This window comes from Eubalaena glacialis, chromosome 9 (assembly GCF_028564815.1).
Source record: "Eubalaena glacialis isolate mEubGla1 chromosome 9, mEubGla1.1.hap2.+ XY, whole genome shotgun sequence".
Taxonomy (NCBI): domain Eukaryota; kingdom Metazoa; phylum Chordata; class Mammalia; order Artiodactyla; family Balaenidae; genus Eubalaena; species Eubalaena glacialis.
Genome location: NC_083724.1, coordinates 37507677 through 37522244, shown reverse-complemented (window position 1 = coordinate 37522244; position 14568 = coordinate 37507677). Strand labels below are relative to the sequence as shown.

The window sequence follows — 14568 nt, the reverse complement described above, 5'->3', positions numbered from 1 at the left end:
TCTAGAAATGTAGCAGCCAACACCTGCCACTACCTAGAAAATTATGCCCATTTCTATGAAAACACCTGTATTTTTACAGGAAAGCTTTAATTCTTTTCCTGTGGCGTCCAACTCAGAACTGTCCCTTAAAAAAGTGCTCCTGGTGAGAGTGTTTATCTCAGCCAGAAAACTCAGCAGTCAGAAAAAAAAAACAAACCCATTGGAATGGGCTCTGTGGATATTTTAGAATTCAGCCAACAAGGCCCTGTTGGGGCCCCGCACTTAGGGGTTCCTTGGTTAAAAGAGCCTCTGTGGCTTAGGCAAGGTGGCAAGGCAGCTTAGGCAGTACTAAGGAATTCTTCTTTTTTTCAGGTAATGAATTTTTTTCTCTCTCTAGGTGGCAAACAAAAAGCCAATAACAGTTCTGGAAATACTTGAGAAGATCCGCATGCATGTGTCTGTCCCGCAGTGTGACGTATTTGGATACTTCAGCATCGAATCAGAAATTGTGATTCTGATCATTCCTGTGGATCATCATCCAAAAGCTTTGCAGGTGGGGTTCAGCACATGTTGTGCAGCCATCCTGTTACTTTCAAGTTTGGAGGACTTGGGAGGGGGTGAGGGCAGGAGGAAGGAAAGCATGGCAGTCTCTGAGGGACAGAGCTGCACCAGGTTAGCAGCAGCCAACAGAACGCCAAGGAGTGGGAGAGGGGAGAGGTTGAGATGCTGTGACTCAGAGCGTGCAGAGATGGAAGGCATCTGCTCATCGTCCAGACGAGGAGGCGGCTGCGGCCCAGGGAAGGCAGGGACTGACACAGGTCACGCAGTAACAAAGCCGGAACCGACTCCTGTCTCCCGAGGGCTGTGCTCCCACTGGGGAGGAGGAGCCCCCCAGCGCTGGTCTTATGGGCCAGCTCACAGTCTAGAGGTGAACTTCACTCAGGAGGCCCAAGTTTCAGCATCAACATAGTGAGGGCTCCAGTGAAGGGGGTGAATACAGCCGTTTATAAACTGCCACAATTAGGAAGCTCATTAAGTCTAATTGCTTTCCTCCTGATGTGTGAGTGGGCATTGAAAGGCCACTCCCTGTGACTATGTTTAAGCATGAAAAGATAACTTCTAAGCGAGGAGAAGGGGTGAACAGGATTGTGGGAAAAGAAAGGGCAGTGGCAGTGTGGGTCATGGCTTTTTTCATTTGATTTCCATTGATGCAGTTATTTTTTGTGTAATAAATTAAGACTATTAAAATGTTACTTTGGCTAAGAAAAGGACAAAGAGAAAGCGTATTCCTGGTGTTGGGATATTTGTGGAATTTGTCTGACTTGACCTTTTCATGGATTCTGTGATTTTATATTAAAAGAATCTGATTATCCTCTCCCAGATTGAGGCTTGCAATAAGGAAGCAGAGAAGATCGAATCCCTTATCAACTCCGACAGCCCTACTCTGGCGGCCCACGTCCCTCTGTCCGCCCTCATCATTTCTCAGGTGCAGGTCTCCAGCAGCGTGCTTTCTGCTGCTGCCAGGGCCCAGCCTCCCTGCCACTCCCACCTCTTTCTCCTCAGCCTGGGTCTCGCCTTGCACAGGGTCTGGACACACAACTGACTGCCCGTGAAAAGTGCAAATTATTCCTCGATCTAATCTTTCTACTTTGGAAAAGACGTACAGGACTGCTGGTTTATAGTTGAATAGTGGCCAAGTCAAAGCACTTGTCACCTCTAACCTCTATGCACCACACAGTATTTTTCTTAATCACCAGTGTTAGTAAGGGTTTTGTTTTGTTTCTACAAATGTTACAATACATTCTTCCAAATACTAATGAAAAGAGGATGTCTCCTTCTGGCGGATCACTGCCTTACAATTTACATTTTGCTCATTAGATGGGTCCCCCACTCTAAAACAAATTCTATATCATTGGTAAATGAGATGATCACATTTTAGAAAGATAACTCACTTTACTCTGGGCTTCATATCACAAAAACTTCATTTCCAAGTTCTTTTTAGTATTAAGGTGCCCCTAGAGTGTGTGTGTTTGTTTACAGATATTCCCTACTCTGTCTAGAAGTGAGGGGTCACAGCAAAGAGCCACTGCTATTAGCGTATGAAATAAAGATAAGGCATCTTTGGAATTATCATATAAATCATCAGGCAAATTTAATTTACAGAAATCTAATTCAGGAATCCATTTAATGTGGTAAGCAAAAGCAAGCTAAGTAAATGGCACTCATATAATATATTGTAAGTGACAGTCTCAGTGGTTCCTAATGTGTGTCTGTGACTTTTGTGAAAGGGAGAAGTTATATCCCATCAAAGCGACTTGTATAATGCATTTTTATGTTAACCAGATGTATATTCTTTGGTATCATCCAAGTTAAATTTAGAGTTTTTAAAAATCGACCTTTAAACCAATTGCTGCTACTTACGTAATTGCCAAAAAGTGAAATAATTAGTAGTTCATGTAAATAATACATGATTTTTCTATTTTATTATGAAGAAGGTGAATAGCCATATTTGTAAAATGACAATCATGTGTGTTAACCCAGTACTTTCCGTTCATGAAGACACATTTGCTTTTTGTGATATGCACAGTGTAGATAAGTGTTCTGTTTGACTTTCTTTTTTGATATAGAATTATAAAGAATTGTGGTTTATATATTTAAAAGTGTCAATCTAAGTTTGAAAATGTTTGCATGTTGTCTAAGAAATTGAATACTTTGAATGTGTTTCACAGTTTGAAATAAGCTATTCAGTGTAATACTTCTTGTTTATATGCACCTAAACTTAGATTTTTACATGAAGTGTTTTTTTCAGTGTTATATGTACCTTCTGAAAAATATAGGGATATGCATATTATACCAAAATGTTGTTTAAAAGTGGGCACTTAAAGCTTTCAAAATTTCTCAGTGGTGATGTAGCATGTTTGTTGCAATTGCTTTTTCTATATAAATGTCTTCAATGCAATATACTGGAAAGCTTTTCTATTTTAATAAAATAATTTTATATGATTATGTGTATTTCCAAGCAATGTGCACATTTTAAATGAAACCACTGATCATTCTTGGGCAAGCTATGTCCTTTGCTTTGGAATAAGAAGTTACGGGAGTGTTATTACTCCAAACCTGGGAAAGCGGAGCAGATGGGACAGAGCTGGTCAGAGCAGACCCAGGCGTGACCAGAGGCCAGGCTGTGGCAGAAAGTCAAGTACAAAGACCCCAGCTTTAGGTCTTCAGGACCGAGAGAGCTTCAGGCCCTCCAAGACCAGGAACAGACTAGGGAGTTCTACTCCCCACTGCCTCGGCCCAATATTCCAGCCCCAGGATATGTTCTGGGAAAAAGAGAACTGATCAGCAGGCCCGAAAGGTTCTGTCAGTCAGCGGAGGCTAAAGCCCCAAACCTCCATCTTGCTCCCATCACGTGTCTGCTGTGGGTCAGTTGCGCTTCTTCTCTATACTGTCTTCACTTCTGGACCCACCCAGTGTCCTCACAAAGAGAAGAAGGAGACGAAGAAAACCACAACTGGCCCTTAGGTCTCTGCTCAGAAGCGACACTGTCGTTTCTGCCTACGTCGTACCAGCCCAAGCAAGTCACTCCCGAGTTCAAAAGGTAGGGATGCATCGTCTTCTGGTGTGTGTGTGTGTGTGTGTGTGTGTGTGTTGGCAGGAGGCAGTAGGGAAGGAGCTGGGGGCGGGACCATGAGTATTGTGAACAATGATACAGTATACTGCAGAGGCCCTTTCTCATCAGGATAGGACAATAGCCAGGACTGACTAAATTTCTTATTAAAAAAGCAGTAGAATAGAGCGGTGCTTGGGTTTGGGGGAGGGGGAATATCAAGGGAGGAAAAGATCTAAAGGCTGGTCCTGCCCTGAGGACACAATCACACAATCATGAGAACTCTGATGATAGATAGTCACTGGCCAAACAAGCCCAGTGCTGGTCAGTTCAGGAGACGGTGCTCCCCACTGGCCAGTGGCTGTGGTGATCACAGCCAGGCTGCCTCATGGACAGGGTGTCAGTGGCTTCCTGGCCTTGAAGCAGGACAGAGCCCCTGCTGGTTGGCTCTGCCCAAGTGTGTCAGGCAGGCTAGTAGAGGCCCTGTGGGAGACAGTGGGGCTGTGGGAGAGAGAGAAATGAGGCCCATGCGCCCCTGTAATTCTGCCAGGGCCTAGTAGCGGGGGGGCCTGGAAGTCCAGGAGAAAACGGTTCTGCAGGATGGGGACAATTTAGCAGGTGAGGTAACTGCATGAAAAGGGGACTCCAGAGAAAGATTCAGAGGCTCCTATGGCCATGGGTGATGAGGCCAAGGCACTAGGAAACAGATGAGATGGCCCCCTATCCAGCCTACAGGAAGTAATTGGACAGGAATGGACCCTAGGAGAGTCATAGGCCTGGCCTGGGTCACATGCTCACCTCTGTGGCAGAGAAGGAAAAGCAGGAGAGCTTCAGCCCCACCTAAACCAGATGGAATGGATTTCTCACAGGAAACAGCTCAGTTCCTAGAAGAAACCTTCTGCTAGATGTGTCCTCTGGGGTGTGTGCATCTCTCACAGGCCGTTAGCCCCCAAACCAATTCAGCCTGGGAGCACACAGCCATGCCTCGCCCTCAGGCCGGGTGCACACCTGGAGCTGTCAAACCGTCAGCCACCAGAGCCCAGGAACAACCAACAGGGTCCCTGTGAGACCGACCTATTGAAAAATGGAATTATCCAAAGTGATTGATAATAAAGTAATTGTTATCCACAGAGCAAAAGTGCCAACCAAAAGGAGAGACTGTGATGAGTGCAGAAATTTTAAATCAGTGCATAAAGAAGCAAGCCAACTTGGGGAAGATTTTGTTTGCCTCCTGGATGCCTCGCTCCAGAGCAAGCTCTATCAGGGAGCTTCCCAAGGGCTCCAGGACAGAGGACCCAGGCTTAAGACTTGATTGTCACTGGATGACACTAAATTGTTAGTCTCTCCTAAGTCATTTTTCTGTAAACCAGGGACAGCAAATGCATGTCATTCATGCCACCAAATCGTCATTTGATGTCCATGGTAAAGCGATCAGGGCTCCGTCATGGTCTCCTGGTGGTTGTCTCCGCTCCAAGCCGAGCTTCAAGCACAGCGTTCTGAGCGAGAAAAAAAGGGGACGAGAGTCGTGGTGCCTTCTTTTCCTGCCAGCGCCTCTTATGAGTAAGAAAAAACATCTCTCAGAAATCCCTCAACAGTTGTCCCTTGTATTTCCTTCAGGATCAGGTAATATTCGCAACCCTAGTCAGTTGGCCAAGGGGAGCAGGATAGCCGTAGCTGGCTAGTCAGGGGCTGCACACTGCTGCCCCAACCAAGTCGAGGTGCAGGAGGACAAGAGTGAGATGGTCAGGGCCGCCAACAGCATTCGCCTTAACATAAAGCCAGTTTTTTGCAGTCTCAACTTGTTAGAGTATAAATATGAAAAGTTTTGTTTTTCCAGTAATTGCCTCCAGCTGTTCTAGGTGGACCCCTATTTCTAACTAGGTAGCGGAACCCCATAAGAACAACTGTCTGATTTCATAACTTTAGTGCTTTCCTCCAGTTACTTAAACAGCCTCACTTCATTTCTCAGGCCTCTGTCCTGGTTATTTTAAATCTTCAATCCCATATCCAATGCGAAGTCCTCTTCCACCTCCTCTGGCCTAGATGCTTGCTTAGAGTAGGGGGCGTGGCAGGGATGGTCTTTTTGCAGCCAACAGAGGCAAGGCTTACTTCTCAGTACACCGGTGAGCTTGTCATGGTGTCCCTAGTGGCGTCAGTCACAGACATTAGGATGTCTTCAGTACAAACTGTGGGACATTAGTTTCTAGTAAGAAAACTTGTCAACCAAGAGCTGAGTGGTCTTGCCCTCAGCTATGGTTTGCCTGTACAAGACAGGAGTAGGTAACCTTATTGTACAATGTGTCATGGGAAGTGTGAGGAGGGGGAGAGAAAATCTAATAAGGAGCAGACAGAAGGCTTCCCAGGGTGCTTGATTTGAGCTGGGCCTGGTAGAAATAGGGATGCTTTGCCAGATTGCTTTGAGGTGCGGCATTCTAAGTAGAAGGTACGGCTTAAGCAAAGATACAGAAGCAGGAGAGTCTGGGTCCATCCCAGTGGTAGCGCAGTGGAGCTGACAACTTGGGGAGGGGTGGTGAGGGGAGGTATAAGTCAGGTCATGTGTGCAGCCTTGAATGCCAGACCAGAATGGCACCCAAAGCCTCTGGCCTTGCCTCCCCAGCTATACTGGCTGACTGGATAGCTCCGGTGTACGTAGGACTGTGGCCGTCCAACTTCAGTGTCCAGAGAGACCTTCAAGATCACCCACTGATCTTGTTATGGGGCTGTGCTCCCTCCCCCTCTGTCCTGTGAACATCCTGGACTCTACTGAGGAAACATTAACTGAGCCTGGCTGGGTGCCAGGCTTCCCCTCGGCCTGGTACCCTCCCTCAGGGTTCAGCCTGCGTCTGTTTCAGCTCCACCTTGGGAAGAAAGTTAAACCCGCCAACAACACTGATAGTCTTGACACAAAATCCATAGAAGACATTTTATTTTCCTTCATTTGATCGAATGGTTTTCCTCTAGCCCTGGCTGATGGGAGTCGAACCCATACATTCCCACAGAGGGAACTGTATTTCTCAAAGGGACCAGAGGCCCTGCTCCTCTCGCCCTTCCTCCCAGCTGCGTGTGAGCTTTGCCAGGCGAGGGAAAGGGAACGCTGAGGGATAATTCCTTTCCCCAGTCCAGCAATCTTGGAGCTGGGGAGCGGACATCCATTTTGTACACAGAGGGCAGTAGACTCAGAAAGCAATATTAGCCCAGGGTCACACTGCGAGTCAGGGCAGAGCCAAGCCTGAGGCCAGGTGTGGGCTTTCCCTGGCACAAGGCAGCCGGGCAGGATTTGTGTTCTCAGGGATGGAGCCAGCCACGCAGGAGAGCTCCGTGAAGGTGGACACCAGGAGTGGCCCAAGTGAACTAGGTTCAGCAGCAGGTCAGGCTGATAAGGCAGGCACCTGAGTGGGATCTGACAGGTCCAAGGAGCAACAGGGATCATAAAAGTAACAGACACAGCTCTCCTGCCCTTTCTGTGACAGAAAACGGTACACAGAGAGGGCACGTGCTGAGTCTAAGGTCTGGTTAGGTTCTCAGGAAGTTAGGCTGGCAGGGGTAAGGGTGAGGCAGGAAGCCTTCACATGGGGAAGCGTGTTAACACCCCTGCCCCCAGCTCCACCCACTCTTTCATTTTTCCTAAATGAAATTCTATTGTTTTCTTAATGTAAAAAATAACCTGTGTGCATTCCCCCAAATACCTGGAAATATAAACAAAGGAAAAAGTCACCCTCAATGCACCTTCCTTCCCCTGCCTCTACCAATGAGTGCAGAATCCTTCTAGAGCTGTCTCTGTACCTAGTTGGGGCAGGGTCCTTCCTCTGTGTGCGTGGGAGCACAGGTGGTTACCTCAGGACCATGGTTTCATATCTGGGACGTTGCCTGCTGGTTGGCACTTCCCTGCCTGATGGTTCACAGGTGGAAGCTGCATCTCGGCCAGAACCTCGCCAGGTCATCAGCTGTCCTATTCCTGAAGCCTGCCTCACTGTTTCCCTGGACAATCTCCCTCTGACCTCTGCTGGAGATGTGAACCGCAGTTTTACTAAGGAGTCATGGAGGCATTTATGTTGGTCAAGACCCAGCAGGAAAACAGGTGGCCCACCCAAATCAGGATAATTTGCGGAAGGCTTAATAAAGGGACTATTTACAAAGGTGTGAGCAGGATGTAAGAAACCACAGGAAGAGTGCAAGGCATGAGCTATAACATGGGGCTGTTAGCACCCCTTGGCCCAAATCAGTGAGGTGGTTACCAGAACCCAAGGGGAGTGCTGCATGGAGGAGGCGTCCTGCCCCTCCCTCAGGTCTCCTCCCATTGCTGAACCCTGTCAGAAGCCAGAGGACAAGGGAGCCTGCTGCAACTATACAGGTCAGCCTTCCCAGCAGAGAGCAGGGCGCAGAGTCAATTTAGGGAAGGAAGTGGAGCAAAAGAAGACACCAGCACAACAGACCAGGGCAATGCCAAGTAAGAGGACGGGAGATGTGACAGTATCTGCCCCCTCATTCCAGTGCACCCCCCTCTTGATTTAAACTTTTGGAGGGGTCCCGCTGAGCACGCCTATCTTCCTGACCTCACTCAGCCTCCGCAGTTCCTCTCTATCCTCCTCTCATAGCCCTTCTTCATGCCCACATTTCCCAGACTCTCTCCCCAGCTCCCCGAGAATCCCCACCCCTCCACGACCTAGAAAGGATCCAGGCCCTCTACCCCTTCCTGAGTCACACAAACGCATTCCCAGCCTGTAGCGCTTCAGGCAGGAGCAGAGTTACAGGCTGCGCTTGTTCAGGCTATGGCAGAACACTTCCCCTCCCAAGCAGAGGACCAGGCTTCAGGATCCAGCTCACCTTCCCCATCAGCAAGGAGCTGCCCAAGAGCAAGTACCCCCCTCAACATGAGTATTCATTTTCTTCCTAAAGCAGCCCAGGCTGTCGCATGTAAAGGGACAAAATCCTCATAATAAAATGAATTTGATCATGTGTCTAGTGAAATAAGTCTATACTTGGGTGTTTTTAAAATGGGTTGCTGGCTTTCTGGGGTCTCTATTATAACAGCACTAATCCCATTCATGAGGACTCTACCTTCATGATCTAATCACCTCCCAAAGGCCCCATCTCCAAATTCCAGCATATTGGGGGATTAGGTTTCAACATATGAATATCAGCAGGACACAAACATTGTCTACAGCAATACAGTTATCAGTAAGAAGGGATTTTCCTTGAAGTCCCTTTATTTTCAAATCAAAGAAGTATCAAGTGATAAGTCACGGGGACTTCCCTGGTGGTCCAGTGGTTAAGAATCCACCTTCCAATTCAGAGGACACGGGTTTGATCCCTGGTTGGGGAACTAAGATCCCACATGCCACGGGGCAACTAAGCCACAACTAAAGAAGCCCGTGTGCCCCAGCTAGAGAAGCCTGCGTACTGCAATGAAGAGCCTGTGTACCGCAATGAAGAAAAGACCAAGTGCAGACCAAAAAAAAAAAAAAAAAAGGAATAAGTCACTGTCTATAGACACTTTTCTCAGCCCTTTGATGGTGAAGCTTCTCTCTTTACTGGTTTCCAAGCTCTGGGCAGAAAGTTGGGTGTGTCCCCTCTCTTAAGAAGGGGATACAGTAAGAGAATCATCTAGAGTTTGGCTCCATTGATATGCTGTGGTGACTGCTTCTCTCCCTTCTACCTTCTTACCTTCCTTTGCTTATCCAAGTTTGACAGCAATGTCATCTAACTACAGCTTTTCTTTCCATCTGGAACACTGAGAGATAAACTTGGTCTGTATGTTAACAGGAATACTATACTACAAATCAGCAAAATGTAAAATTAGCAAACACTCCATGCTTGGTTATATCTTACATCTATTATCTCATGGAACTAGTATAGCTTAAGCCTTGTGTATCATGCTCTTCTACTGACGGTTCCCACTGGAAGAATTATCATGTGAAAAATGACCAAGAAGGTTCCTAGACCATTTTCTCAAGATTGTCCAAGGATTCCTTTCACACAAGCATAGTGGTCAAGTGTGTTAAATGAATTACCTCATGCAATTCTCACAACCTCTCTCTGAGATAAATAGTATTATTAATATCATTTACAGTTGATGCAATTAAGGCTTGAGGAGATTAAATAATTTCTCCAAGGTCACATGGCTGGTAAGTAGCAGAGTAAGGATATTTTGAACTTAGGTCTAATTCAAAGCTATACTCATATTTATTATACTGTGTATTTTCCTCTAAGTACAGCTTTGGCTGCATCCCATATATTTTCTAACAACAATAACAAAGAAAGCCTAACCCAATAACATAAGGAGATTTTCTGCCAAGGTTTTTCTTTCCCCCACTTTTCTAGTTGCCATGGCCTTCTACCCATTGAACTATTACAATGAATTTTTTATTCCAAATAACTCTGCAGATCAAGACCCAAAGGCTGAAGGGCTTAAAGCATTATACATATCTTAAACCATAGTTTAGGGAAGAATTCATAAGAATATAAGACTTTAGACACTGAGAAGGGCTGAATCATGGAGTGCAGCACACTCTGGGGAAGCATTTAGGACAGAAATAAAATTTCCCCTTCTGAAAAGGGAGATATGGTAGACATCTTCTGGGTTTTGGCTGCTCAGCATGTGGAGAAGTCTCTGTATGAGTGTAAAAGATCTTGTATCTAACTATGGCAGCTGAAGGGGGGCAGACATTCCTCTGTTCTCTTTCTGAAAGCTTGTGTGAAGGCATGTGACTCAGGCTCAGCCAAACAGGTGCTCCTGCCCAAGAATCTGAGTCTGGAAGAGTTGACCCAGAGGTGTAGAGAGGGGCCAGAAAAGGTTCTGGATTGCTTGAATATTTATCCCCAAGAGACTAAAATAGATGTGACTGAGTTTCTGTCAATATGCAAGTTTAAGTTTTCTACCATCAGCAGAATTTGGACTAGATCTATACAGAGAAAAAGTTACGTTATTACATATCTAAATTGGGACTGTGAAATATTACACACACAAAAATAAGTGATTTTTAAAGAGTGCTTTTAAGTAGCATCTCATTTAATTAAAAAATATCCTCTAAGATAGGTATTACTGTCTTCATTTCAAGCACCTGGATCACATCAGTCAGTGGGCAGCAGAGCCAGAACATGGATTTGGGCCACATGACTTCAAGTCCTGCCCCAGGCTCTTAACTGAGTATTCTAATTGCCATTCATCTCTGAACACCTGTTTTGACTTCACCTTTCAGTGCTCTAGGAGGGATTTTTAAAATTTTCTAAATAGTTCAAAATTTTTCAGTTAATCTTTTGTTAAATTTTAGTGTTATTATATTGTGTTCAGAAAATTTAACTGAACAGTTTTTACTTTCGGGAATTTATCATGGTTTACTTTAAGGCCTAATATTTGGTCAACCTTGTATTTGTTCCATAGAAATTTGAAAATAATGTTATCAAATAGAAATGGTCTTAACACAAATTAAAAGACAGATATTGTCAGACTGGATAAAAAGAAAGACCCAACTACATCTTGTCAACTACAAGCTAGCCATTTTTAAGGTAAAGAAACAGCTGTGTTAAAAGTTAAAGAATGGAGTGGTGGTAAACATTTCTACAGTGCTTAATATTGTCAAGAACTGTTCTAAGTACTTCACATGTATTAGATTTAGTGTGAACAATGTTGCAATAAAGCAAAAAGTATACAGTTTTTGCCTATGTGTGCAAATTTTGTCTTTTGTATACCAGTCAATATATACAACCTTCCAAATAAGTCAATATCAAGTTTTATGCCAATAAGGCTATAATTCTATAAAACACAAAAGCAAAATGGTGTTTTGCTATGTAAAACAGTAGTCTTCTGGGTTGCTGAAAGAAGGAAGAAAAAGTTAAAGGATGCAAATTAAATGAACCTACTAACACTAATTAAAAGAAAGCTAGAACGATTATATTGATATCAGACAAAGTAGAGATTTCACAGGAAGGAGTATTGCCAGAGATAGCATCCTTGCATAATGACAAAGGAGTCAGTTTATCAAAATGATACATGAATTGTCAATATTTATGCTCCTTATTTGGAGGTTTTATTTTTTTTATTTATTTAAAGGTTCAAAGTACATGAAGCAAAACTGATTAGAATATAGAGGAGAAACAGACAAATTTACAATTATAGCTGAAACTTTCAACATCTCTCAATATTTGATAGAACAAGTAGACAAAAAATCAGTAAGGATATAAAAGACTTGAACAACACTATAATCAACTTTATCTAATTAGCATTTGTGGAATATTCTACCCAATAACAATAGAACACACAATCTTTTCAAGGGTACACAGAATATTTACCAAGATAAGTCACATTCTGGGCCATAAAACAACTCTCAGTAAGTGTAATAAAAGATTGAAATCATTAAACAATATTGTTTCCCAAATATTTAGAAACTAAATAGCATTTTTTTTTTTTTTGGCCGTGTTGGGTCTTCGTTGCCGTGCACGGGCTTTCTCTAGTTGTGGCGAGCGGGGGCTACTCTTCATTGTGGTGCATGGGCTTCTCTTGTTGTAGAGCATGGGCTCTAGGCGTGCGGGCAGCGCGCAGGCTCAGTAGTTGTGGGACATGGGCTTAGCTGCTCCACAGCATGGTCTGGGATCTTCCCGGACCAGGGATCGAACCCGTGTCCCCTGCATTGACAGGCGGATTATTAACCACTGCACCACCAGGGAAGTCCCTAAATAACATTTTTAAATAACCCATAAGTCACAGGGAATAAGTCACGAGGGAAGTCAGAAATTATTTTGAACTGAATGAAAATGAAAACACAACATATCAAATTTGGTGACATGCAGCTAAAGACAGTCTTAGAGGGAAATTTATAGCACTAAATGCTTATGTTAGAAAAGAAGAAAGGTTTACTCAGACTTCCCTGGTGGTGTGGTGGTTAAGAATCCACCTGCCAATGCAGGGGACACGGGTTCAAACCTTGGTCCAGGAAGATCCCACATGCCGTGGAGCAACTAAGCCTGTGCTCTAGAGCCCGCAAGCCACAACTACTGAGCCTGTGTGCCACAAGTGCTGAAGCCTGCACGCCTAGAGCCTGTGCTCCACAACAAAGACAAGCCACCGCAATGAGAAGCCCACGTACCTCAATGAAGAGTAGCCCCCGCTTGCCACAACTAGAGAAAGCCTGCGGGCAGAAACGAAGACCCAAGGCAGACAAAAATTAATTAATTAACTATTTTAGAAAAAGAAGAAAGGCTTAAAATTAGTGACCTCAGCTTGCACCTTAAGAAACTGGAAAAAGAAGAACAAATTAAACCCAAAGTAAGCGTATATATATATATACATACATATTTATAAAGAGAAATCAATGAAATTGTAAATGGGAAAACAATAGTGAAAATCAATTAACCCAAAAGCTGTTTTTCTGAGATCAATAGTACAGTTGATTCTCATTATTTGCAGTAATTATGCTTTATAAAGTTGCCGGGAACACTGAATTAGAGAATACTGAACCATTGCTCCTAGAGACAGTACAGGGTTAGGTTCCTGTGAGCTTCTAGTCACATTTTTTTTGTCCGACTATCAATAATAACCCTGATTTATGTGTGTCTCTGTTTAAAGACATTCTATTTAATATATATTGTTGATTCATCAACATTGGACTCATGGCCAACAGCACTATACCTCATGCCTGAAAGAAACTTATCTAATGTACATTTTCTTCTTAAGGCACACCACAGCTTTCTTGCACTTAGGAACACTAAACAGCACTTCAGCACTTCACTTGGGGGTCATTTTAAGGAGGAAAATCACCACCACCACCACCACCACCAAGAAAAAGTTACCAAAGCTCACTCAAGAAGAAATAGATCATCTGAAAGGTTCTATATCCATTAATGAAGCTGAATTTATCATTTAAACCTCCCCCCCAAAAAAGGACCTCCATGTTTAGATGGCTTCATTGATGATTTGCAGCAAATATTTAAGAAATAATACTAATTCTATACAAACTTCCTGAAAACAGGAGAACCCTTTCCAACTTACTTTATAAGGCCAGCATTACCCTGATACCCAAGTCTGAAAAAGACATTACAAGAATAGAAAACTAACTATAGACCAACATTCTACAAAACATATCTGAGAGGGATTAAAGAAAATATAAATAAACGGAAAGATATACCATGCTGGTAGATCAGCAAACTCAATATTGTTAAGAGGTAACAGTTCTTCCCAAGTTTATCTATAAATTCAAGGCAATCCCAATCAAAATCTCAGCAGGCTATTTTTAGTTGTTTTGTTTTAAAGTAATTGACAAGCTGATTTTTTAATTTACATGGAAATAAAAAGGGCTTAAAAGGAACAAAACAACCTTGAAAAGAAAAAACAGGTAGATTTACACTATCTGATTTCAAGACATTATAAAGCTGTAGTAATCTAGACAGTGGGGTATTAGTAAAAATAGGTATATAGATCAATGGAATAGAATAGAGAGCCCATATATATATATATGGCCAGTTGGGAAACAATAACCTTTTCAAGAAATTGTATTGGAGCAATTTGATACTTATATGCCAAATAAGAAAAAAAAGAAAGAGTCAGAGAGAGAGAGAACTACAACCCTGCCTTCACACCATACACCATAATCAAAATGAATGTAAGAGCTAAAACTGTAAAACTTCTAGAAGAAATATAGAAACTTTTCATGATCTTGGAGTAGGTAAGGAGTTCTTAAGTAGGACATAAAACAAACAAAAAATAACTTGGGTCAAACACTCTTTCCATCTGACTTTTGTTGCCATATCTCTTTTCTCTGGGGCCAGCTAGGCAGTGACTCCCCCTCCAACCAGCCCAGGGCCCTTGGTAGGGGTCAACTTTGGCACTGACATAACTCCATTCAGCACACTGTCCCTTCCCCGTGCCTGCTGCTAAAGCCAGCTCTAAAGCCCACAGCATCCCACCCTACACAGACTCCAAAGATGCCACTACTTAGGATTCTGTCCCCCACCCATTCTCAGGCTCTCACCTCTAGCCCTCAACT

General features: G+C 43.7%; 1 protein-coding gene across 1 annotated transcript in view; it reads left to right on the top strand.

The window, feature by feature from the left end:
* Positions 1-2538, top strand: part of RECK (reversion inducing cysteine rich protein with kazal motifs) — a 74144-nt gene extending 71606 nt beyond the window's left edge. The window contains exons 20-21 of the mRNA XM_061201142.1: positions 377-532; positions 1361-2538. Coding sequence (XP_061057125.1) covers positions 377-532; positions 1361-1582 — 378 coding nt within the window. The 3' untranslated portion in view covers positions 1583-2538. The remainder of the gene's footprint in view (positions 1-376; positions 533-1360) is intronic.
* The last annotated feature ends 12030 nt before the right edge of the window (positions 2539-14568 follow it).